The sequence below is a fragment of the Lampris incognitus genome, chromosome 3, assembly GCF_029633865.1.
Source record: "Lampris incognitus isolate fLamInc1 chromosome 3, fLamInc1.hap2, whole genome shotgun sequence".
In the NCBI taxonomy this organism is placed as follows: domain Eukaryota; kingdom Metazoa; phylum Chordata; class Actinopteri; order Lampriformes; family Lampridae; genus Lampris; species Lampris incognitus.
In genome coordinates, this window is record NC_079213.1 from 78,280,344 (window position 1) to 78,306,988 (window position 26,645).

The following is a 26,645-nucleotide window of genomic DNA, read 5'->3' on the forward strand; positions in this document are numbered from 1 at the left end:
ATGAAACGCTCCACTACTGTCTCACACATCCGTGTTGAATTTCTCGGGGATAATAAGACAGGGGAGGTTTTTGTAGAGGTAGGTTTGACAAGGCACCGCAGCGACTTACGAGGAAAGTACTATGGCCACCGCATCATTCATAACGCTTTCTCCAAACAGCAGAGCGTAGAGATCCACATCTGCATGAAGCTCATTAAAGATGGCCAGCACCGTCACTAGACACATACACAGACAGTCAGAAAGGCAATGACACACACACGTGCACGCACCACAACATTTCATCCACCCTGAACTCCATTTGCAATAGATTTCATATTTGACATGAATTGATAAATTGTCGCACCCTTCTAGACCGATTGTCATCTTGTGTGTGCAGTACCTGGATCTGTGGCAGAGATGATGGCTCCAAAGAAAAGGCAGTCGGTGTAGTAGAACTTATCGGTTAGCTGCCCTACCACCTGCATCAATTTGACCACGCCGTACATTAGATTCCTGTGGATGGATAGCCAGTTGAGGGGAGCAACCAAGTACTGTTTTTCCTGGAATTTCCCGATTCTACTGCCAAATTTGATTTCTACAACACTGATAGAGAACATACTCACCCAATAACAAAACATGAGATGGCCGTTCCAAGAAAAGCATATGTTATGATGGAGCCCAGATTCCTAAAGAAGTGTCTCTAGAAAGAAAGAAGAAAAAAAGGCAGAACACAAGATTTTCAAATTCTGCATCTCTGTGCAGTTTACAGCAACTATTTAGAAATAGTGTGTCTTGATCATTTTCACACTGAGGAACACATCTTTCCTCATTGGGGAACTATACAGATCCCCCTGTGTCACTGAAAGTCATAGATGGCCAAATACCACCTTCTTAAACTTAGCTAGTAATACAAATACACATTCAGCCCTGCAGGAATACAAAAGATAGTAAAACAAACAGTGACGCATGACAAACAGCACAAAACAGAGTTCCTCTTTTGAGCAGTTTGATAGCTAAGGTCCTCATCTCTCTGTATGGGAAATCTTCCCAGATCAACAGAAATGCTTATTTTGATTCCTCTAGAAAACATGGTTCTTCAATAGCCAAGTATTTACATCCCTAACAACATATACGGTGACTGTCAACCACTGCTTTCCTCAAAACTCAATATGTTGAAAGAGATCTTGGAAATAAAAACGTGCCACAGTGAATTAAGCATGTGGGGGACATTCAAGGCAGCACGTTTATGGCGGCTCAACAAAATGAAATGTGGCAAAGGATTCCAGCATTTGCACATAATTTACCATCCTGTCTCTTTCACCAACTTGAAATCAACTATTATTTCCACTGATATGTTCAAAGCCAAAGAACCACACAAAACGTGTAGCCATAAACAGAGCATTTGAACAATATTTTTAATAAATTCTCTCTCTCTATCTCTCTCGCTCACTCACTCAATAATAAAAAAGGGTTGAAAATGAACTGCCAGTGCAAACAATGGTGTAATGTTTCATACACAAGATTTCCCACTTCCCATTTGCTGAGACAGCAAACTGTCCCACAATACCACCTGCATCTACAAAAATCCCTCACAAAAAGTCCCTCAATGCCCATTTTTCAGATACAAATGAAACATGAAACATGATATGGTATGTCCTAAACGGAGAGTCAAAACTGTCAAACACTTGAGCATTACCACAGAATAGATTATCAGCTTCTGTATATTGTAGCTAAATGTAACATAACTAATGTTTTTGAATGTTAATATATGTATGAATGTTAATATATGTATGAGTAATGCCTTCACACCTTCTACTTTCGATTATTTTCAGGACACTGGTGAACCCCAAGATACTGCGCATCTACACTGAAGAGTTGATACTGAAAACAACTGATCCAATGCATCACTGTTTACAATGAACAGCAGGTGAAGGCACGTGACTCCAAGGGAACCCAAATCACCATAAAACCTTTAAGTAGAAATATCTACAGTTCATGATATATGACAGTTCTTTTGAATACAGTGCGTGCTGTCAAGAACTGCTGTTTTTCTGTATTAGGGCAATGTCAGAGAGGAGGCAAATGACATCTGGTGTGGACTTCCTCTCCTAAGAGCTATTTATTTTCAGCAAACAGTGCATGTTCTTACAGCCTGGCCAATGAGAGCTTTTCTTGGCTAGCCAACTGTCCAATAAGACAGACGTTTGTGGCAGGAAATATACCCACCTGGCTATGTATGGCATCATGTGTCCGAAATTAGACTTTAAAAGAACAGCGGCCACAAAGTTTGAAATTGTCCAGGGGTCTGTCATCATAACATACATACTCTCAAATTAATCTGACTTTTGTTTGGGCGGGCTTACCTTTTTTAAACTGTATCCGGCATGGAAAATAATTGGGGGCAGCAATATGTTGAAGAACACTTCAGGGTCAAACGTAACCTGTTAATTTGAAATACAGAACAAGGTAAGCATTGGACGAAATAACGCAACATGTACTTCCTACATGATTGTGGATCATTGGGGAAGTTCAGCCACAACAAAGTTGTAAAAAGTGATGTTGGTTGGGAACCACCCAATAGCAAAGGATCACCATTACCTTGCGCAGCATATCATTCTGTTCCACGTTGTGAATTTCACGTGAGTTTATCTCCCCTTTGAGGGTATACTCAAAGAACTTGCCACTGACATTAAGCAGCAGTGTACTGACAGGCCCTTCTTTCAGTGAGCAGCTTGGTGGAGTTTTGTTGTGGTAGCTAGTGGCAGGGATACCATAACGGAGTATCACCCCCACCAACAAACCTAAAAAGAAGAAAGAAGAGGATAAAACGCAACGTGGCCCCACATGTAACCCCTCATAATCACAAAGACAAAGACATGCAAGCTTGCATGGACACACAAACACAGTTTTGCAATGGATATAGTGTTATTCACTTTCCATGGGTAAGTATGGAAAATGTGCATTAGTAGCTCGCAAACTATTCAGTGTGTCGCACAGATTAATTACAAAATGTTTTCACTCGAAAGTACAACATTCACAAAGTTTCATTTCTATCTAGTTGGCAAGACATTTCCTGTGTCTGGGCTGGAAAGTACCTGAAAAACAGCCGATGCTATTTGATGCGACTTTGAAAAAAATTGATACCTAGGATTCAAGCATCTTTTTCCACTCACAGGAAATTTGATACTGCCATTTATCACCGATTCATTATCATCTTGGATTTCCAGATCTATCTGAAAATACAACTGAACATTGAGCAATCTCAACACCACAAATATTATCTTTACATATGTCATGGCACCCTTTAAGTTACATTTTATTTTTTTGTTTTAAAAAAGGCTCCACTGTGTGTTAAAGTAGTATCTGGTGAGTAGTGTCCTATGTAGAAGATGCATGAACACACCGAAGTAATATTGTGAGCAGGTTTCCATTTGGCACCACATTCATACTGGTGACATAGCCCAGCAAACCAAACACACATGGCTTGATCTATCAAAACACAGGTTCAAAGTTCATTATTTTCCAATAGAAACTACATAAACAACATTGTTTTAAGCATCAGCTTTGTCGTTTAACTTGAATTACATATTAAATGACATTACTTAAGAGACATTATTTTAGATGTAGTACATAGACCCAGCAATCTAGCATACTGTCTGCAGTACATATTTGGTCAGTCTAGACAGGTCTTATCCAATGTCTCTACCTTAGGAAAAAGAACCCATGATCTCCAAACCTCTATCACAATATATGAAGTCCTACTCGTGCATTCTGTTGTATTCCCACCTCCGTTGAACGTCAGCAGTAAGGGAATAAATCAGTGTTAGCTTTGTTGATTTGCCCTTCCATTCAATCACAACTCTCTATAGCATACAACACATGTCTGAAAATTGGAAAACGAAAACCATGAAAACAGCTTAACTGAGTCACTGCCAGTGTTTACATTAATAGCAGAAATATGACAGTGGAGCACACTTCTTATTGGTCACACACACACACACACACACACACACACACACACACACACACACACACACACACACACATACATAAGTTGGCATTTCCTGTATAACTTGTCACATTCAATTTGTGGATACCTTTTAGAAAGAGAGGGCCAAATCTATTTGAGTTCAGTGGCAGAGAATGAGATTTGATTTTGAGAATAAAGTATGAGGGGAAAAATAGAAAAACAGTTGTAAGCTCTGCCGAATTTCGTCCTGAGTTCTTGTGCAGCCTGGTGGAGAAGCATTGCGAAACATTACTTTATGGAAGTCAATGACTTTGACCATGATCATGATCACTGACACTATAGATAGACAGATAGATAGATAGATGGATAGATATTCAATTTTATAATACACAATCTGGTGCACAATCTGGCTTCTGACATACATTGGCACTGATTTTTTTCCCCCCCATTTCTCCTCTCAAGTCTTGCACCGTTTCAGATTCGGAATTTCGAACCAATACACGAATAATGTGGTCGTCTCTTAAGAGGCTTCGACGTCACTCCAGTGGTTTTGTGTGTGTGTGTGTGTGTGTGTGTGTGTGTGTGTGTATGTGTGTGTGTGTGTGTGTGTGTGTGTGTGTGTGTGTTGTTGTACTGTAGCTGTATTAAACAGGCTAGACAACATGCCAAGTCTGGCAGACAATCGGCTCACTGGGCAACCGGGCAGTGTTTAAGGTGCACTCATTCGTGAGACATAAAACAGTAAAAGATGCAAGACAATGCCACAGTCCACACTGTGTATGTTTACCACCTGGGCGCCAACAACCACATAACCCCCATTCAGGCGGTCGAAGACGGCTAAGAGCCGCCAAAACGCATGTTCTAGAAACCGCCTCTGTCTGCTCCGACTAATTAAATAGGATTTCAATGTGACGACGTTTCTATGGTATATATACACGTCTTTCCTAACTCACGTCATTACTTCATGTGCAAGGTTAGATTACCGTCGCCCGTCATTATGTGGCCGGTTGAAAGACTGAAAGCTTACGGAAGGTTACGGTTGTATGTAAGGAGGGAGATGGGGGGGGGGGGATGCATCGGCGATAAGACTCATCTGCCTCACCGTATATCATAGCCAATCCAGTCTCATGAAGGAAACGAACTCGTCTGTGTTTGAAGAGCCAGATGGTGAGAATCGTTAAGGTCAGCAGTAAAATGAATGTCAATAAATTCACGCTGTCCTGACGGTGACTTTCTTCGGCTTCTTTTTCGGTGGCAAGTTCCTCCATCCCGTTGTCCTCCGCATTCATCAGAGAGACCGTATTCAGCAGCAAAATCAAAATGGGCAACATCTTGTCGACAGCACACAGTCTCAGCCGCCTTGGCTCTCGGAAAGCGTCCATGGTGCAGGATGCTGATAGTGACCCGCCTCTATGCCATGTCATTGCGCAAGTAGACGGATGACTGGGAAAACAGTTTAACGCTAAGAAATCGTAGACTGTAGTTCAACCTTTTAAAGGTACACTGCGCATTATAAGGTGCGAGAACTTGATACGGTTTCACGTTGCACTGCCCCTCTCGAGCGGAGCAAATGAAAGCCTGCGCACACAGCAAATTGCCATTAGGCGTTTTAAGCGAGGTTAGTGATACATTGTCCAGACTTGCGATGATTTTGCAGTTCAGTGCACATTAGTCGGAAAGGGAAATTCACGCATCCTTTCTTCTTTGAATATGAAAAGTCATCATTTTGTAAGAGAGCATCGTGTGGGGCTGTAGATGCGAATATTTGCTGGGGGTGTGTGCTTTCAAGCATAGATTTTGACAAGAGCTGAATTTGAGAGCATTAAGCCCTAATTGTGACACGGACCACTTTTTTCGTTTTTATTTCTGTCGGCAGAAGTACAGAACTTGGTGCTTCTCGCCCAGAGCCTAATATTAAAATTTGTAAAAAAAAAAAATCATGGTGATGCTGGTCGGGTGGCTTGTGTCCTGGGCTGTTCCGGTAGCGTCTGGCCGCTGCTTGACATCCTGCGCATCACATTCTTCGTATATTTTATAATTCCCTTATAATTCTGTTATCCTCTTTCAATGTATTCTGTAAATTGTATAAACACAACATCCTTTGCACGTTGTCCGTCTTGGGAGAGCGATCCCTCCTCTGTTGCTCTCCCTGAGGTTTCTTTTTTCCCCCTGTTTTAAAGGGTTGTTTTTTTGTTTTTGGGAGCTGTTCCTTATCCGATGCGAGGGTCTAAGAACAGGATGTTGCGTCACCTTAAAAGCCCCTTGAAGCAAATTTGTGATATCGGGCTGTACAAATAAAACTGGCTTGACTTGACTTGACTGTCCCATGTTATGTAACTGCGTTAGGTTGTGAAAGCTGTTCTTTTACCATCCCCCTTGTGGTGCTCTTGTAGGTAGACCACGGGGTGAAGACAACGCCCAGAGAAGTGCGCCCATAAAGCAACTAATGGTGCGTTCAGGTTATTCTCGTAAATTAGTTGAAATCGGAGTTTTACAACTGGGAACAGTGCTGGAAATAATTTAGTCAGGCTGATTCGATAGATTTAAACTAATTTAATAGTTCCCGATTTAGAGTAACTTTGAGCTTTCATGTAAGAAACCGTAAGGCAATTAAAGCACTGCTTGCGCATACACTGATAGTAACTAATGGGCAAGGACTATGCTAGTCCGCAATTCTCGAAAAAAAAACTTACAAATCTGCGCATCAGAAAGAAGGGATTAGATTGGCTGGACGTTGTGGATATGACTTTTCTAACCTGCAGCGCTTAGAAGACACAACTATCGTAAATTATCAAAGATAATTTTTATCAAGATAAAGTTTTAATTCAGATAAAAATACTGCAATAATTTACGAGTTTATGTAGACTCCCCGAACGCAACGTGAGCGAAGGCCTCTTCCTCTTTCGCTCTGTGCCCGTTTGTGATTGGCCATAGCAGCGAGCTGCCAAGCACCGATTGGCCAGCGAGCGAATGGAGAAAAGGGAAGCTCTAGTCCGGATTTGTCACCAAACACAAGCGTGGTAGAGCACGAAACGGAGGTGGACGTCTGAAAAATTAGAGGAAGAAAAAAAATAATAACAAGACCCGAGGCCGTGCTGTAATTTTGCGTTTTCAAACTGCCAGTCCAAATCGGGCATTTTGTGATAAGTGGAGGAACAACAATGGGCTGTTTCTTTTCAAAGAAATCCAGAAGAAAATCACCTGAAAAAGAGGAGCGCACTCCGACAACAACCACTGTTGAAACTGCGACCAGCAACGCTGTTCCCCTTGGCAATAACACCGACGAGGCACCCAAACAGTACAGCTGGGACAAACGCGAAAAGGTGCGGGTGCAGCACAGCAACATTCATCAAAGGGGGAATCCTAAACAGTCCTGGTTATTTTACCTGCATTGTGTTAACTGGTGACGCTAATAACCGCCTGTCCTTATCTAATTTTCGTCCGTTATCTATACCTGCGTAATCCAATTGAGGATGCAATTAAACTTAAGGCATGAAGTTAAAATGCGTTGTTGGTGCTCCGGGCTCACTTTTAGGTTAACTGTCCTGTGTGTGTTACATTGAAAGAGAACTGACTGTGTTCGGTTCTGGTGGATGATCGCTGTTCCTGCCGAAAATCATAAAGACAGTGACGGCACCAAGCCGTTAAAAAAAGTAGGATGTTAGGCGTGAACTAAAACTGATGCTATAGCTAAATATAGTTGCGGTGCGAGTGACATCACGCATACATGTTACATCCACACGACTCATCATTAATTTTGCTGTAGACAGCTTTGCTGCTCAGCGGATACAGCTCATTATCGGATTAACTTGACCCCAACACGTAACAGCTCAAGGCAAGCACGTGTATGAAGTGGTGAACGTTTCAAATTGGCCGTGAAACACAATGGTAAACTTCAAATAATACACCACATCACGTTGTCCCCCTTTTAGTCTACTGAGTTTAAAAAAGACAAACCCAATCCCAACTATAGGCTCTTGGTTATCCAAACTACTTATTGAGTCATGCACCTGTTGCATGAATTTTGTCTTCATGGATACTTAATTTTTTTAAAATTTAACATCCAAAGTAATGAGTACATGCCTAAACATAGAAAGTAATGACTACATAAAGAATACCGCATTCATTTTCCCTTTCTTTTTACAGGTTGATCCAAAGGACTACATGTTGTCTAATGTCAAAGATGCCACAGTGGGCCGTTTGCCTGGCAAACTGAATGGGCAACAGTTTGTCATCCAAGACTGTGAGAATTGCAACATCTATGTATTCGACCATTCTGCGACAATTACCATTGATGACTGTGTCAATTGTCGCATTGTTTTGGGACCTGTTAAAGGTAGTGTGTTTTTCAGAGGCTGTAAGGACATCAAGTGTGTGGTGGCCTGCCAGCAGTTTCGAACGCGGGATTGTAAAAAGATGGACGTTTTCCTGTGCTGTGCCACTCAGCCCATCATTGAGTCATCAACAGGCATGAAGTTTGGCTGCTTTCAGTACTTTTACCCAGAGCTGGCTTTCCACTTCAAGGATGCTGGGCTCAGCGTATTTAACAATAACTGGAGCAACATTCATGATTTCACCCCTGTCTCTGGAGAGAACAACTGGAGCATGTTGCCAGAGGCAGCAATGGTTCTGGACTATGTGCCAGCCCCAGAGCCTGACTCCGAGTTTAAATCTGTGAGAATCTCCACCGATGCCTCACGCAGTATTGTGCCTTTGACAAAGGGTGGGAGGCGTAAGGACAGTGAGGAGTCTTGCCTCTTTGTTTTCTTTGCAGGGGACTACGCAACTGCTAATGCCCGTAAACTGATTGACGAGGTAAGGCAAATGGGAAGAGGACAGATATGACACTTGATGTAGTTTTCCAATTTCTGGGCTTTGGGTGGATTTTCCAGTTAACAGCTGGCAGCAATTGAATAGCTTTTCCTGTCTTACACCATGGATTTTGTACTGCTAATGTTTAGAGGAAGTATTTATCAAATACTTGGAGGGGTTAGTAACCAGATATCAGAGCTTATATCATTGGGTAACTCTTAGTAAATTGCAGCATGGACAGTTGTAACATTGGGGAGTTCAGAATATAGGGATGGCTTTTGAAGTTCCTAAACAATGTATTCTCTTTCTGTAAAGAATCTCTAACTTACAATAGAGCTATATCAGGCAAAACCCTAGATTTTTATTGAAAATGAGGAAAGCATTTATATCTACCGCCACAATTCCTCAAATCTTTCAAAACAATCAAAAATTGCACATTGGTTGTCATTCAAATCAAATGGGAATAAATATTTACACTCAACTTTCCCATTAAGAAGTAGGTTTACTATTTCTTTACTCTGTAAAGGAATAAGAACTGAAATATAGAACTTAAATTGTCTTCATCTGATTTTTTTCCATTTCACCACAAAGATTTGATTTGCTAATATTTTTGATTGTACACATAAATATTGTATAGTACCTTACTTTCTTTAACCTTTATCCTTACTAGGCACTTCCAACTCATTGGCTACTCTTACTCACACAAGTACTCCCTTAATAATTGGGATATTTAATAAATCAATTAATGAGTTTCATATATTGATATTATTTTAGTGTTTCGATGTACCAACACTGTCCTAACTGATAGCATTGGTTCATCTACTGTCCTAATGTTCAGTATTGGTACATTTGAGGTAAGGTGTATCCTGTTTACTGTGAACTTTTGCATTCAGTGCAGTGTTATTCAAAATATTGTGCAATTTTATGTATACAAGGAGAACTGAGTTCAAGGTGTGATGGTGAAGGCTGTAAATATCCTATAAATATAAACATGTCTAGTAAGTGTACATATATTACTATGTAGTACGATATAAATAAATACAAAATATAAATCTTAACCTGTAAAATATCAAAGAAGGATGAATCAATTCATCTGGATACAATGTTTATCTGTCAATAAACGTATCCAGATGAACTGATTCAACCTTCTTTGATTTTCTTACCTGGATTATTGAGCATGTATAAAGACAACCTATAAAATAGATATTAATAGCAGCGTGTCCCAAAAAACACATCGTCAATAACACTGTATGCATGTTAATGAACTCAGAATTCAGTGTCAGTCGCACTGAAAAGCGATGAGAGAATAAAAAAGTGTAAACAGAACATTTCTGATAGCAGTCCCAGTGAACATGTTCACTTTTACCTTTATTCTAAAATGTGGTGATTATGGTAAAGTAAAATTGCGCCCATATTAATTGCTGTTTTGAATGTTCAGTTTTAACCTGCAGGAAAAACTTTTTATCCATAAATCAGTTTTGGTATAGTGGTAAGAAATGGAAACGGATTAGCCGCTGTGGCGACCCTTAACAGGAGCAGCCGAAAGTAGTAGTAGTTTTGGTATAGTGGTGATTAATATTAACCACTTTTCTAAATTAACATACTGATCAGTTTTATTTCATTCTTCCTGACTGCCAGAGATGGTATTAATACCTGGATATGCATCACGCATACGCAGGAGGTTGAGACTTAATACCAACAAAGTCACAACTGCGACCTGGGTAATGCAAGCAACCTGATAAAGGGGCCTGGCTACCAGCAGTCCTCTCCTTTTCATCATCTCGCTTAAACGCATACTGTTAGCATTAGCTAGCATCAGTGTTTTACTGCCTATGCCAGTAGCCTCGTAAACTGTTGGTTGGAGCTACATTCCATCCTCCAGAAGCTGCATGGTCGTTGCTCATCTCTACCAGGAGTTTTATCAAAACTCCGACTACAAAGCGTTGGACTTTTCCAGGTAAGTAAACTACCTGTATTTCCCTGCCAGGCGAGCATTTCTACCTGCTTAAGGTGCTCACACATGATCAGCTGTAAAACTGTTCTGTGCTGGCTGTGCCATTTTTGTCCTATGGGGAGAGTGGTGGCGCCCAAATAGGTGTATGTAGTTTTCCAATTTCTGGGCTTTGGGTGGATTTTTCAATTAAGAGCTGGCAGCAATGAATAGCTTTTTGGTGCCCAAATAGGCGGAAACGGCTGAAGCACTTGGCGTTAGTATGCACCGCTCAAAATTGCCACTGAGCGCTGCGCTCAAAGTTCAAATTACTTCCATTTTGACTTTGGTTGCCCTGACCTTTCAAAGCGCAACTAACTAGTAGATTGTGGATTAGTCATGGAAAATGAGAACTGTGTGAGTTTTCCTTTAGTATCAAGCTCTAAAAAGTTGTAATATAAGGTGTTCAAGTTAATTTGCTTTAACTCACATCACACGTCCTGCGATGTGACTATTGCACATGCACACATCGCGATTATACGATGCTGAAACTACACTATACATACAAAAGTATAGGGACACCTGCCCATTATACCTACAGGAGCTTTTATGACATCCCATTCTAAATCTATAGGCATTAATATGGAGTTGGTCCCCCTTTTGCAGCTATAACAGCTTCCACTCTTTTGGGAAGGCTTTCCACAAGATTTTCCAGTGTGTCTGTGGGAATTTTTGCCCATTCATCCAAAAGAGCATTTGTGAGGTCCGGCAATGATGTTGGACGAGAAGACCTGGCTCGCAATCTCCATTCTAGTTCATCCCAAAGGTGTTCGATAGGGTTGAGGGCAGGGCTGTGTGCAGGCCAGTCAAGTTATTCCACACCAAACTCACCCAACCATGTCTTAATGGACCTTGCTTTGTGCACTGGGGCACAGCCATGCTGGAACAGAAAAGGGCCCTCCCCAAACTGTTCCCACAAAGTTGGAAGCATAGAGTTGTTCAAAATATCTTGGTATGCTGAAGCATTAAGATTCCTTTCAATGGAACTAAGGGGCCTAGCCCAACCACTGAAAAACAACCCCATACCATTATCCCTCCGCCACCAAACTTTACAGGTGGCACAATGCAGTCAGGCAGGTAACGTTCTCCTGGCATCTACCAAACCCAGACTCATCCATCAGACTGCCAGACAGAGAAGTGTGATTCATCACTCCACAGAACACGTTTCCACTGCTCCACAGGGTCCAGTGGCAGTCTGCTTTACACCACTACATACAACGCTTGGCATTGTGCTTGGTGATGTAAGGCTTGCATGCAGCTGCTCTGCCTTGGAAACCCATTCCAAGAAGCTCCTGGCGCACAGTATTTGTGCTGATGTTAATGCCGGAGGAAGTTTGGAACTCTGCAATTACTGATATTACTTTCACACTGGCCAAAAAACCTGCAAAAAACCCGCTAATGTCTGCCTTTGGTCAATGTGAAAAGGTGGATGTTAGTGAGTTTTTTGGCCAGTGTGAAAACGCTGAGTCAACAGAGCGATGGCGACGTTTACGCGCTGTGTGCCTCAGCACTCGTTGACCCCGCTGTGTGACTTCATGTGGTCGGCCACTTCGTGGCTGAGTTGCTGTTGTTCCTAAACGCTTCCACTTTTCAATAATACCACTTGCAGTTGACCGTGGAATATCTAGCAGGGAAGAAATTTCACGAACTGACTTGCAAAGGTGGCATCCTATGACAGTACCACGCTTGAATTCACTGAGCTCTTCAAAACGACCCATTCTTTCACAAATGTTTGTAAATGCAGACTGCATGGCTAGCTGCTTGAGATTTTATACACCTGTGACTATGGGTCTGAATGAAACACCTGATTTCGGTGATTAAGAGGTGTGTCCCAATACTTTTGTACATATGTGTATATCTTGTGTAGCCCAAATCTGAAGGCAGCCTTAGTGCCTCTGCACATTGAAGGTGAGTAACTGTTGTGTGCTGTACTAGCTTGTACTAGCTTTTTCTCCCCAATTGTACTTGGCCAATTACCCCACTCTTCCGAGCCGTCCCCAGTTGCTGCTCCACACCCCCTTTCAAGCTGGGAAGGGCTGCAGACTACCACATTCCTCCTCCGATACATGTGGAGTCGTCAGCCGCTTCTTTTCGCCTGACAGTGAGGAGTTTTGCCAGGGGGCTGTAGCGCGTGGGAGGATCACGCTATTCCCCCCAGTCCCCCCCCCCCCGAACAGGTGCCCCGACCGACCAGAGGAGGTGCTAGTGCAGTGACCAGGACACATACCCACAGCCGGCTTACCACCTGCAGACACAGCCAATTGTGTTGGTAGGGACGCCCGACCAAGCCAGAGGTAACACAGGGATTCGAACCGCCGATCCCCATGTTGGTAGGCAACAGAATATAGACCACCACACCACCCGGATGCCCTCGCTGAGGTGTTTTCACCTCGTTATGACACCTGTGTCAATGGCTAGGGAACCATAGCAGAGTATTTTTTCACTCCTTGGCTACTGGCGTAACGCTTGTTAACAGTAATTCCAACTATGGATGACTTGTGGGAATTGTCTGTAACACTAGCAGAGTTTGGATTGGTGGCTATATTACCTACATTGCTTGATTCAAGGTGGTACAGGTGCTGGTTTAATTGGATTTGGAACTGAGTGTCTCTTGCTCTACAGCTACATCGCTAGCCTTGTGGCGTTATAGGCGCTGGTTTACTTTGGATTTGTAGGGGAGTGTGTCTCACTCTACTATCATCAAACCATAGGGTGCTACACAGGCTGAGGTGCGCTCATCTTGGTGGTGTATGTATAAGGTAGGAAGAGGTTCGTTCCCCCACCACCCGTTAGACTATCTTATCCCTCGGGCTATGCCCCTTAGAGTCGGATACCGTTCACATTTGAACCAGTACCGATGCCTGGAATTCAGTACTGGTACCCAACGGTGCCATTTGTTGGTACTTTACTCTCTGTAATAAAAAAAAATGTATTTCAGTTGTATAAAGTAAGTCCAAACTTCTCAATTTCAACATTGTTATCCATCTATCCATCTATCTTGGTAGATGCAGTTTTATTAAACCAGACAATCATGTGAAAGTTATGCCATTACTCAGCGACGTCAATACTTATGAGCCCCTGAAACGAGATCCAGGTAATGGTTACAAGAAAAAGGTGATAGATTGTCTGAAACTGTTAGAACAGGACAATGCTATTGACAGAATTTTGTACCATAGATTATACCCAGGGGAAGCTACCTGTATGGTTTACCTAAGATAGATGAACAAGAGATGCCATTACGGCCTATTGTTTGTATGATTAACTCAGTGACCTATAACATTGCTGAGTTTCTGGCATCTATTCTTAACCCGTTGGTAGACAGTAATGAACATCACATTCAGAACACTATGGATTTTGTGGACAATGGGAGGGACATCATTATGGAGAGGGATGAAACAATGGTCTCTTATGATGTTACATCTCTTCATGTGCGTTCCTTTTGAAGAAGCAGTGGAGGTAGTTTATATGAAATATGAAATTCTAGGACGACTCCACCCTTAGCAATAGGACCACCCTTAACACTGACCAAGTGTGTCTGCTCCTGAAGCTGTGAAAGAATAGCCTTCTTAAACTGTGAAATTGCAATTGGTGAAGGGGGATATTTGATTGTTGATGTTTACCGTAAACCAACACATACCGATCAGTACTTAAGGATTGACTCTCATCATCCACTGGAGCACAGACTATGAGTCATCAGGATATTGAACCACCGAGCTGACAACGTCCCCACCGATACAGCGATTGGGGAAGGGGAGAAGTCCCACATTAAACAGGCCCTGGTTAAGTGTGGTTATCCTAACTGGGTGTTTGTCAAAACCATGAAGACGCACAAACAATGCACCAGCCGATTGAAGAGCAGAGAAGGACAACAGAATGTGTATTTTCCAAACACCATGTCTCGGTTGCTTTTCAACCCCAAAACACATTGCACCAGAAATTGGTGCACCCCAAAGATCAGGTCCCCCGGCACAAACAGGGCAACATACACTCACTGACCACTTTATTAGGTACACCTTGCTAGTACCGGGTTGGACCCCCTTTTGCCTTCAGAACTGCCTTAATCCTTCGTGGCATAGATTCAACAAGGTACTGGAAACATTCCTCAGAGAGTTTGGTCCATATTGACATGATAGCATCACGCAGTTGCTGCAGATTTGTCGGCTGCACATCCATGATGCGAATCTCCCGGCCCACCACATCCCAAAGGTGCTCTATTGGATTGAGATCTGGTGACTGTGGAGGCCATTTGAGTACAGTGAACTCATTGTCATGTTCAAGAAACCAGTCTGAGATGATTCGAGCTTTGACATGGCGCATTATCCTGCTGGAAGTAGCCATCAGAAGATGGGAACACTGTGGTCATAAAGGGATGGACATGGTCAGCAACAATACTCAGGTAGGCTGTGGCATTGACACGATGCTCAATTGGTACTAAGGGGCCCAAAGTGTGCCAAGAAAATATCCCCCACACCATTACACCACCACCACCAGCCTGAACCGTTGATACAAGGCAGGATGGATCCATGCTTTCATGTTGTTGACGCCAAATTCTGACCCCACCATCCGAATGTCTCAGCAGAAATTGAGACTCATCAGACCAGGCAACGTTTTTCCAATCGTCTATTGTCCAATTTTGGTGAGCCTGTGCGAATTGTAGCCTCAGTTTCCTGTTCTTAGCTGACAGGAGTGGCACCCGTTGTGGTCTTCTGCTGCTGTAGCCCATCTGCCTCAAGGTTCGACGTGTTTTGCGTTCAGAGATGCTCTTTTGCGTACCTCAGTTGTAATGAGTGGTTATTTGAGTTACTGTTGCCTTTCTGTCAGCTCGAACCAGTCTGGCCATTCTCCTCTGACCTCTGGCATCAACAAGGCATTTTCGCCCACAGAACTGCCGCTCACTAGATATTTTCTCTTTTTCGGACCATTCTTTGTAAACCCTAGAGATGGTTGTGCGTGAAAATCCCAGTAGATCAACAGTTTCTGAAATACTCAGACCAGCCTGTCTGGCACCAACAACCATGCCACGTTCAAAGTCACTTAAATCACCTTTCTTCCCCATTCTGATGCTCTGTTTGAACTGCAGCAGATCGTCTTGACCATGTCTACATGCCTAAATGCATTGAGTTGCTGCCATGTGATTAGCTGATTAGAAATTTGCGTTAACGAGCAGTTGGACAGGTGTGCCTAATAAAGTGGCCGGTGAGTGTAGTATATGCTGTTAATTGCTGGGAGAATTGCCATGACTTGTACATTGGGGAAACCAAATAGACGCTGGCCAAGAGGATTGCACAACACACAAGAGCTAATGCATCAGGCCAGGACTCCACAGTCTTACACTCATCGACAGGCCAGTGACCGCTCTTTCTAGGATGAGGATGTGCACAACCTTGATGGGGAGGAACGCTGGTTTGAATGGGGAGTCAAAAAGGCCATCTATGTGAAGAGGGTATGACGATCCCTGAAGTTGGGGGTGGGGGGGGGTGGGGCTAAGAGTACATCTGTCACCATCTTACAATGCTGTGATTGCAACTATTCCCCAATCCTCTGACTAGTACAGCGTTTCTCAAACCTCTCCTGGAGGACCACTTGTCCTGCATGTTTTAGATCTCTCCCTGCTCCAACACAGCTGATTTAAATGATCATTTTTGTTATTAGGCAGCTTCAGGAGCTCATAACGAGTTGATCGTTTGAATCAGCTGTGTTAGAGCAGGGAGAGATCTAAAACATGCAGGAAAAGTGGTCCTCCAGGAGAGGTTTGAGAAACGCTGGATTAGTACACATGACCATTGAAACTCTAGTTGGTGGACACACTCATTTGCACATGAAACCAATTGTTGGTTTCAGTAGTCATGCAACTGTGCTGTTTATAAGAGTGGGGATACCTGCAGTCAGGTGAGACTGACGAGGTCACTTAGATGAGTGATGAAACGTTTCTCCCACTAAAAGTTTTGTCCAGATGAACTGATTCACCTTTCTGTGATTTCATACCTGGATTATTGAGCATGCATAAAGACAATTTGCTGACTGGCGCCAGGCACCTTTGACTAAACCAGTGGTTCTCAAATTTTTTCTGTCATGCCCCCCTTTGGAAGAAGAAAAAATTTCATGCCCCCGCCCCAACAAAATGGTGACAAAATTGGCCAAGTTTAACTTTATTTAAATAATATCAAGATCATTAACATTCCTTTCACTTTTCTTTCAGTAATTTCTGTTGTGCAAATAATAAACGCAAGTTCCACTTCAACTTTATCGAACCTCTTTTTGTGACATTTGTCACTAGATTGCTCCATCAGTCTGTGTGCTTTTCAAAAGCAGAAAACCAAAATAAAATTTAAAAATCCCTTTGCTATAACAATAAAGTTCAATATGTTAAAAAAAAGAACAGATGCATGTATTTGGGAAAAACGATGAGCAAGTCAATTTGTGAGAGCTCAAGTTTTATCATTGCATTAGTGGCTGCAATGAGCCTGTTTTACACTTCACATCTTTTCAGAACGGGCTTGCAGGCTTGATACTGCCATTCTCAAGTCATGCTCAATGTTGAGCTTAGATCTGTTCTTTGTTTTAAGTGAGGCAACAGCAGAAATGAGGCAACAGCAGAAAAGCCCATCTCACAGTATAGGATGTGGCGAAGGGAAGCAGAATGCCCACAGATGTCATCTCGATGAACTGGTCCTCTTCTGTAGAGCTGAAATCAGCAGGTGCTGCTGCACTGAATGGATCTGTCACCCAGTCATACTGAGCGCTGTTATTTGGGAAGTATTTTTGAAAGAATCCTCCCAGTGAAGAAATGTGCTCCTTCAGACATGAAATCACTGTGGTGGCTCCAGAATCACTGGTTTCAACAAATTCACTCAGATTCTCAAAGAAATCAGTATTTCCTTGATCAAGTCACCTGCCCCACATCTCAAGCTTTCAAGTGAATGTACTAATCTTGTCTGCCAGGTGAGGAAGGTGCTTGTCTCTTCCTTGAAGCTGAAGATTTAATTCATTCAGCTTTTCAAATATATCACTGAGATTGGCAGTTTCATCAGAAATTGTTCATCACTAAACTTGCTTGCAACTTCATGCATAGGCTCCTCCTCCAGAAACACCCGAATATCCTCTCTGAACGCAAAGACTCACAACACTTTACTTCACGAGAGCCACCTGGCCTCACTGTGAAACAGCACAGCTGAATGTTCAGCTCCCATCTCCTCACAAAGTGCAAAGAACTGCCACACTCTCAAGGGTATTATTTTGATGAAATTGACCACGCTAACAACATCGCTCAAAACCTCGTTTAGATCAGGACTAATCTGTCTTGATGCTAGCGCTTCTCTGTGTATGACACAGTTTGCATCCATTGCACATTTAGCAAGAGCCTCTTGATTAGTGCCTGCAATCCCTTCGTTTTCCCTGCCATGGTCTGTGCACCATCCGTGCAAACACCCGCACAGTTCTCCCGTTCCAGCCCTTGTTCTGTCGGGTAACAGTCAAGCCTAAAGAGCTCATCAGCTGTTGCTGTACTTGGGACGTACTTGCAAAACAGCGAATCCTCAAACAGTGACTCTGTCGTGACAAAGCGAACATAAGCAACAAACAAGCAGTCTTTATTGCTGTCAGTAGCCTCAACCACTTGTAAGGCGAAATGTTTGTCTTTCAGTTTTTCAAGGAGTTCTTCAAGGTCATTTGAAATGTCACATATATATCTTCCAACTGTATCATTGGACAGAGGGACAGCCTTCAATTTTGAAGCGCTTGTCTCATCAAACATAGTTGGCACCATATCTAAAGCTGCGGGAAGTATGAGCTCCTCTGCTATTGTGTGTGGTTTCTTGGACTGGGCAATTCTGTATGCGACTTTGTATGATGCCATTAGTGCTTTGTTGTTCACTGTTACAGCTTTTACAAAGCAATGTTCCTGCTGAAGTTATGCACCAAGTTCTCTCTGAAAGAACTTGAGTGGCTTATTGACGTGACTGGGGTGTAATGTCTCTAAGTGTCTTCTTAATTTGTTTGGTCTCGTACTACCAGCTGCCAGAGTTTTCAGACATAAAATACACACTGGTCTCTCCTCATCTCCCACCACATTCACTGTGAAGATAGGCTTCGTCATATTTTGTTAACTTGGTTTTTGGTTAATTACCATTGGCTAAGCACTTTGTCTTGTTTGTCTTGGAAGCATTGCCTATCTTTCTTTTCGCCCCTGTCAAATATATCTTTCCGTTCTGTGAACCTACAGACTCTGTCTCATGAAAGCACGTTTTGTTGAATGTTCCGCCGTGAAAAAGATTTCGGCATCAAAACAGTAGTTCTGCACTACACCTGCCCGGGGGGGCACACACTTTGAGAAACTCTGGACTTAAACCAAGACACACCAGCACTCTTGGTCCAGCAGCCAGCACTCGAGTCTCTTGAGAGCCAGATATTCCTCTTTTCAGCAGGGCTACCTCCAATGGGTCCCTCCATATCCTGCCTTTTTGGACACCAAGGGATATGGCACCCAAACAAGGGGCTGATAACACCCTTGGGTGTTATCAATTGTTTCAGAGGGATAGTTCAAGCGTTGGTCCCCAAAGTTCAACGGGGTCAGAATGACCTGCCAATGACTCTCTCAGGTCTTTGGCTCTCATGCATGAATTGTCGGTGCCTCTGAGAAAAGGCACCCTCACATATATGTAAAAAGTTCGATTCGATTGACAGGGTTCTTCTCAGCTTATTTTCTTGTTCCAAAGAAGGATATCGGCTTTCGCTTGATCCTCAGTCTCAGGAAGCTGAACCAGTTCGTAAAGGTTCTTCATTTTCACATGCTTCACACAGTGTATGTTCTCCTGGCTGTGTCCGAGAGAGACGTGTTTACAAGCATCAACTTGAAGGTTGCTTATTTCCATGTACCAGTGGCACCCCACCACAGGCAGTTCCTTCATTTTGCCTTCGAGGGACAGGTGTACCAGTTGTGGGTGCTCCCATTCAAGCTCTCACTCACCCCTCTGATCTTTACCAGGTGCATTGCAGCACCACTTTCTTCTCTGCAGGGCAGGGGCAAGCAGGATTCTTCCTTACTTGGACAATTGGTTGATATGTGTTCCGACCTAGGAGCAGGCAATCTGTGAAATAACAACTCGTTTGGCCCATGTGACCCAGCTGGGGCTCACTGTGAATTTTGCAGAGTTTTTTAGTTCCCAGTCAGTGAGTTGTGTTCATCGGTGTTGCCCTCGATTCAGTGTTAATGAGGGCCTCTTCCTCTCCCCAGAGGTTAGACAACATTCTCAACCTCGTTTTCAGAGAGGCACACGGCTAACATACGGCCTACCCCTCTGATTGCAGGGTAAATTGACAGCAGTCATCCCTCAGGGCTCCTTTCATTGTGCCTCTTGCAGATCTGGATCAACATTTTGGACCTCAATCTGAAGAGGCTCCAAAGTAGGATGGTGATGGTCTAAAGCCAGTGTTTTCAGTCTCTAGAATCCTGGAGAAACAAGGCTTTTCTGTTCCACGGTGTTCCCTTTGGCTCACTGCCCTCCCACCAGGAAATAGTAGTAACTGATTCCTTCCTCTCAAGCTGTGGGGCTGTGTGGAACCTCAGGGCAGTCGGGGGGACCTGGAGTCCTCAGCAGAGGCCAAGAGCTAAATGTCTGAGGGCTAAGTGTACTGGTGCAGTACACTTAGTCCTCAGACATTTTCTTCATTTCTTGGAAGGGAAACATATCCTTGTCTGATCAGACAACACTTCCAACAGTTTATCATACGAACCATCGGGGGCATGAAATCCAGTCAATCCCTGTGAGAGGCTCAGAGATTACTTCAATGGGCTTCACCTTGCCTTGCAAGTCTCCGGGCAGTGCACTTGCCAGGTGTGCAGATCAAGGCCACAGACATGCTTTTCCACCAAAAACCCTCTCCGAACAAATGGAGACTGGACCCAATGGTGGTTCAGATGATCTGAGAGAGGTATGGCAGAGCGGAAGTTGACCTGTTTGTTTTGGAAACATTGACACCCTGTCCACTGTGGTTCTCCCTCTCGGAACCAACCAGTCCATCGGGACAGGACACGCTCCACACCCCTGGCCAGACTGCCTCCTTTTTACCTTCCTTTTGCCTCCACTACTCATGCTGACACTTAACAGAATAAACAGATGCAATCACACAGTGCTGCTTGTGGCTCCATACTGGCCGGAGAGGATATGGTTGCCTGTGATCTCTCGGCTTCTCAACGGAGTGGAGTGCCTTGGCCTCTCCCACTGAGTTGGGGGGGCATTTGGCACCCTCAACCGGATCACCTTCGGCTACATGTTTGGCCCCTGAAGGGCCAGGCTCACTTCTGAGTTCTTGGGATCAGGCTGTGGTCCAGACCATACATATAATGCTCGAGCATCCTCAACTAGGGCACTGTATGCCAACAGGTGGAAACTCTTTTCCAGTTGATACAAGGATCAACACATGGACCCAAAGTGTTGCTCTGTGCCTATATTGCTCAAATATTTGCAGAAGTTGGCTGGATAAAGAGCTCTCGGTCTCTACCGTAAAGGTGTATGTTGCTGCTGTCTCGGCTCAACATGTTTTGGTGGACGTTTGAACTGTAGGGTCACATCCTCTGGTGAGCTGTTTTCTGAAAGGTGCTGTCCAGTTGCGGCCCCTACGTGTTGTATGGGTGCATTCATGGTATTTGTCTGTCATCCAGTTTCTAGGATGACAGACAAATCTCATGAATGGATGTTCCCCACTGTTTGAGCCCCTGGAATGGGCTGAACTCAGATGACTGTGTAGTAAGACTGCCTTTCTCCTTGCTGACGGACCTGCAAAGCGAGTTGATGAGCTTCGTGCCCTTTCCATTGCCAGGGACTGTTTGCATTGGAATTCGGATGGGTCTGGGGTTACCATGTGGCCCCACCCCTCATTTCTTCCCAAGAGGCTTTCAGCTTTTCACATCAATCAGCCTATCAATTTGGCAGTTTTCACCCCGCAGCCAGAGGCGGGGGAACTGCATACCTTGTTGGCATGGGTCATCCAGGTATTACATACCGTCTCTGGCAGTAAGGTAGAATGAAATAGAATGAGAGTTAAGTATGTAACTAAGGTTCTATGAATGCTGGACGACCACCAGAGTTCATTGTCACTTGAAATCTTGATGAGCAAATTCTGTAGGCAACAACCGCTGGGTGCCAGGGCCCTTAATCAGGTTGCTTGCATAACCCAGGTCACACATGTGACTTTGTTGGTATTATGTCTTGACCTCCTGCGCATGTGCATGATGCATATTCAGGTATTACATACCATCTCTGGTGGTCATCCAGATTTCATGTAACCTTCGTTACAATCGTAACTCTCGTCCTTTGGCCATTAAAATGTCTTAATTTTGTCTCCCAGAATATCCATAGGATGGCAATGAACCAATGCTTGCTTGTTGGTATATACCTTTGCTGTCTAAGTGCACCATACTTGCTGATATGTTATTTCTATAAATATTTTGACCACTTTCTGTGAATCCTAAGTGTAAGCAGTATTGACAACATGACCTTTGTAGCTCAGCACTGTTAAGTGGCTAGAAAGACATTTGATTGCTAAGTAGTTACAAAGGTTTTGCTGGCCATGTTAGAGTTACTAATGAGCCTCAGCTGTTGAAAGAAAATGGAAATTGCTCGTGCAATTTTTTATTTTTTATTATTATTTTTTTATTGAGAGTCCAAACCACACAAATTCTTACTGAAGTTGCATTATCATATGCATGGTTTTGACAGATCTGAAAAACAAAATTAGGTAGCCTAAGTGAAGTCAGACAGGCTTACATTCAGTGGTTTTCTTTGTCTGGCTCACTGTGAACTAGCCAGATGCTGCTTTACAAATGCTAAGCAAGCTGGTTGCATTATTAAAACATTGCGGTTATGTTTCGGCTAAAACCAAAATACACATTACATTATCACTTAAGAATGAGACCAATCTTACAGGAAGTCTGTGCTGGAATCTTGTTCAAAGTCTCATACTGTGCTGACATGTTTCATACAGTTACACAGTCAACTGCTTTCCTACAAGTGCAAGTGGAAGACTCAATGAAATATTTCTTTATTAATTGATATTATTTTTCCTGATATTGTACAGGCAAACAGTAAGGGTTTTGTGTTGATCCAGACCAAGGAAGTCTCTATGCGACCTGAAGATGTGAAGAGAGTTTTTCAGAATAATGCTGAGGATCTTGGGGAATGGATCACCAAAGGTTTACTTAATCTTCTCTATCATTAGTCATTTTTTTCCCTTTTGCTATAGGTATAAGTGATAGATATACAATATGTGGGTTGTGGACCATCCATATATAATCTGTTTGATTCTGAAATAACTTGTATTACAAGGCCCAGTCATTGCCCTTGAGTTGAACGGGGATGGAGTGGTTGAAGCCTGCAAGAACATTGCCAGTGAAGTCTTCAATGGGAACAAGGTAATTATATTTCTGGCAGCTGCCTTTGCTATTATATTTTCAGAGGTAGTTATTCTCTCTGTGATCTCCATATTTTTCGCAGGTTTTTGTTTCCGAAAACAAAAATACATCCTCTCGAGATGTGGACAACTTCTTCAATTTTGCTGACATGCAGATGGGCTTGTGAGTTATTCAGAATCATATCAAATGGAACAAGAGTTTCTCTATCAGGACCCCTCCCCCACACGCACACACACACACACACACACACACACACACACACACAGTCCAGCTAGGGTTTATTATAAGAAGTGTTTGATTATTTGCCTCCTTTTGCCTGTATCACAAAATCTGTAATAAGGGAAAATTATATGGAAACCTTTTCAACAATGCCTTTTGATAAGGATAGGACTGTGTACTGTAGATCAATGATCAGTTTATAGAGTTGAGATCTGTCCCTTTTCTTTTTAAATGACTAGGAAGATTTAATATTTTGCTGTAAACCACTGCACACATACTAGGTATTAGAGCTGTGAATGTTTATATTTTCTATGAATGTATTTGATCCTTCTATTGCTTGTATCTGTTATGTGAATGTACCTTTTTACTGTAAATGTGGTTCATTTTGAGTCAAAGCTTTATTCTCGTTACTCTCCGAAAGAATCTCTTGTAGTATGAATGTGCGAGCGCAAGGATGCCTGAGGGACAAATATTTAATATATAAATCTTTTTTTTTTCTTCCAAGGATTTATTTGTGTGTTTTGTTTAGATGGTTGGGTTTGTTTTTTTTGTGTGTGTGTGTGTGCAAGATGTGTATATTCAAAGTGTGCTGTGTAGGTGATGGCTATATCTCTGTCAACTGCTGTGTGAACAATAGGTCAAACTTTTTATTGCAAAAAGTATATAAAATAATCATTTTTGGACAAAAGTGTACCAAGTAAGAATATAGCTTGGATTCTAATGTAGGCCATTCATGTAATTTTTTAAAACATTTTTGTAATAACTGATCATTTTTTTAACTTTGAATTTAATGCTTTTGGATGGTAAAGCAAATCAGTGTTCTTAAATCAAGCAAAAGTCAGTTGTGTGTCTTTTGTTTTTTTTTAAGCCTTTTCTCACTGTACTTGTACTTGGGCTAATTTAGATTTTCCAATTATTCATTCTGATCCACACAAGGCTGACTAAATGCATAAAATGATCTTGATATTTAGGGCCGTGTATTTGGCATACACAATGCATTCATTTGTTCACGTGTAGAGCTTAGTAGCTACAATAAATACTCAATGGCAGCAATAATACAGGGATAATTGACTCAAGATAGGATGTTCTTCTCTTCTAGTGTAATGTATGGCTACAACGTTGATGAAGCTGAGCGGCATCATTATCATTTAGATGTTTGCTGTGATGGTAAAACACGTTCCTTCCAGGAATCAAGGATTTTTATGATTATCTGTCTACATGCAGTCTATTTGCTTTTAATTATGTTGGTTTAGTAAGTAAAACAAATTAGGAGTAGGTAAAACTAGCTCATTAGTTGTGACCTACTGGCTCATTAGTCTTTTTTCATAAAGCACTGCTAAAGTCTGTAAAGCCTCGTTGATTCCCTGTTAAAACCAGCGTTCCTCCCTATCAAGGATGAACACATCCTCAACCCTGAAAGAGTGGTCACTGGCCTGTTAGATGGGTGTAGACTGGAGTCCTGGCCTGATGTGTTAGCTCTTCTGTGTCGTGCCGTCCTCTTGGCCAGTGTTGTTTGGTTTCCCCAATGTACAAGTCACAGCAATCCTCCTGGCACTTAACAGCGTACACTATATTGCTCTGTTTGTGCCAGGGGACCTGATCCCTGGGGTGGACCAATTTCTGGCACAGCTTGTTTTGGGTTTTGAAAGCAACTGAGACGTGGTGTTTGGAAATTACGCATCTCAGCTTTTCTGGCACTCCTGCCACATATGGAATTATCACTGATTTACGCTTAGGCAGCTGTTGTCCTCTCTTCGATCAGCTGGTGCACTGTTTGGGAGTCTTTCTGGCTTTGACAATCGTCCAGTTAGGCTACCCAGGGCCTGTTTATTGTGGGATTTCTCCCCTTCCCCAACCGCTCTGTCAGTGGGGGCCTTGTCGTGGTACAGCGTCCTGATGACTCCTAGTTTGTGCTCCAGTGGATGATGAGAGTCAGACCTTAAGTACTGATCAGTATGTGTTGGTTTACGGTAAACATCAACAATCAAATGTCCCCCTTCACCAATTGCAATTTCACAGTCCAAGAAGGCCAGTCTGTCATTTTTCACATATTCCCTGGTGAACATGATGTGGTTGTCCACAGAGTTAAAGTGGTGGGGGAAATTTGGTACGTCCTAATTTTAACCCAGGTGTCATCCACAAATCTGAACAATGGCTAGGGGGTGTCCCAGGATAGGACATTAGAGCCTTCTTTTCCACTTCCTCCATATCCACTATAGGTGAAACTGGGGAAATCCATAGCACACCCATGCTTCTGCCTGTAGTACTGGCTTCTGTATGTGAAGTACGTGGACTGAAGACATTGCTTCGGGAGCAGGCACACTTGGTCAGTGTTAAGGGCTATTGCGAAGGGTGGGGCCATTTTGTAATTTCATACGGACTGCCTCCACTGTTCCATCAATGAGAACACATTTTTAGAGAGACATACCATCATAAGAGACTGGTGTTTCATCCTCCTCCATAATGATGTCCCTCAGCTTATCTACAAAATCCATAGTGTTCTGAATATGATGTTCATTACTGCCTACCAGCAAGTTAAGAATAGAAGCAAGTAACTTAAAAGACGTTATAGGTCACTGAGTTAATCATACAAACAATAGGCCATAATGGCACCCCCTGTGTATGTATCTTGGGTGTTCATCTTTCACCATCTTACAATGCTATGATTGCAACCATTCCCAAATCCTCTGTGAATTGTACACATTGCTATTGAAACGCTAGTTAATGCTCACAGCAGTTTGCATATGAAACTGATCATTTTCGGTCATTATGTCACTGTATTGTCTATAAGGGTGGGGAAACGTGCAGTCAGTTGAGACTGAAGAGGTCACTTAAATGAGTAATGAAACGTTTCTCTCAATAAACGTGTCCAGATGAACTGATGAAACTTTCTGTGATTTCCTTACCTGGATTTTTGAGCATGCATAAGGACTGTTTGAAATAACGTGTCACGGACCCCTCCAAACACAAACTTCAAATTTTGGGGGCGGGGGGTCTTCAAAATGAGCAAGTGGATTCCTCAATGGTCTGTTTGTGCATTTTTAGTTCTTAATTATATGTCACCCATTCATACCATATTATGTGTATCATTTGGACTGGGAACATTAGTCCTCCAATACCTATTTCTTAAACCTACAGATTTTCTAAAGTATAATTTGATTTGGGTGAAAATACGAAGATTAGTTTTACTTAAAATAATGAAAAGCTTAAAAACATTATTTTAACATGAATCTAGATTGTCAAACTGCTGCCTTTGATGGAAAAAT

General features: G+C 42.7%; 2 protein-coding genes across 3 annotated transcripts in view; one reads left to right on the plus strand and one right to left on the minus strand.

The window, feature by feature from the left end:
* Window positions 1-5,340, minus strand: part of slc9a7 (solute carrier family 9 member 7) — a 28,357-nt gene extending 23,017 nt beyond the window's left edge. The window contains exons 1-6 of the mRNA XM_056276072.1: window positions 5,052-5,340; window positions 2,578-2,780; window positions 2,343-2,420; window positions 603-679; window positions 380-492; window positions 110-215 (exon numbers count right to left, since the gene is read on the minus strand). Of these exons, the coding sequence (XP_056132047.1) occupies window positions 110-215; window positions 380-492; window positions 603-679; window positions 2,343-2,420; window positions 2,578-2,780; window positions 5,052-5,331 (857 nt within the window). The 5' untranslated portion in view covers window positions 5,332-5,340. The remainder of the gene's footprint in view (window positions 1-109; window positions 216-379; window positions 493-602; window positions 680-2,342; window positions 2,421-2,577; window positions 2,781-5,051) is intronic.
* Window positions 1,856-26,324, plus strand: rp2 (RP2 activator of ARL3 GTPase). 2 transcript variants are annotated; one of them, XM_056276070.1, is made up of 6 exons: window positions 1,856-1,906; window positions 6,343-6,398; window positions 8,096-8,764; window positions 22,827-22,941; window positions 23,075-23,160; window positions 23,243-26,324. In XM_056276070.1, the coding sequence occupies exons 2-6, from the start codon at window positions 6,396-6,398 to the stop codon at window positions 23,324-23,326; spliced, it is 957 nt and encodes a 318-aa protein (XP_056132045.1). In that variant the 5' UTR covers window positions 1,856-1,906; window positions 6,343-6,395; the 3' UTR covers window positions 23,327-26,324. The 2 variants fall into 2 exon arrangements, with proteins under 2 accessions (XP_056132045.1, XP_056132044.1); XM_056276069.1 differs by lacking the exons at window positions 1,856-1,906; window positions 6,343-6,398 and adding an exon at window positions 6,962-7,272.
* The last annotated feature ends 321 nt before the right edge of the window (window positions 26,325-26,645 follow it).

What these genes read in the sequence shown, in the direction of transcription:
- rp2 (XM_056276069.1), top strand. Translation starts at nt 7,111, where the DNA reads ATGGGCTGTTTCTTTTCAAAGAAATCCAGAAGAAAATCACCTGAAAAA. An exon ending in GCTGGGACAAACGCGAAAAG is followed by an intron (nt 7,273 to 8,095) that starts GTGCGGGTGCAG and finishes TTCTTTTTACAG; the next exon opens with GTTGATCCAAAGGACTACAT. An exon ending in CCCGTAAACTGATTGACGAG is followed by an intron (nt 8,765 to 22,826) that starts GTAAGGCAAATG and finishes GATATTGTACAG; the next exon opens with GCAAACAGTAAGGGTTTTGT.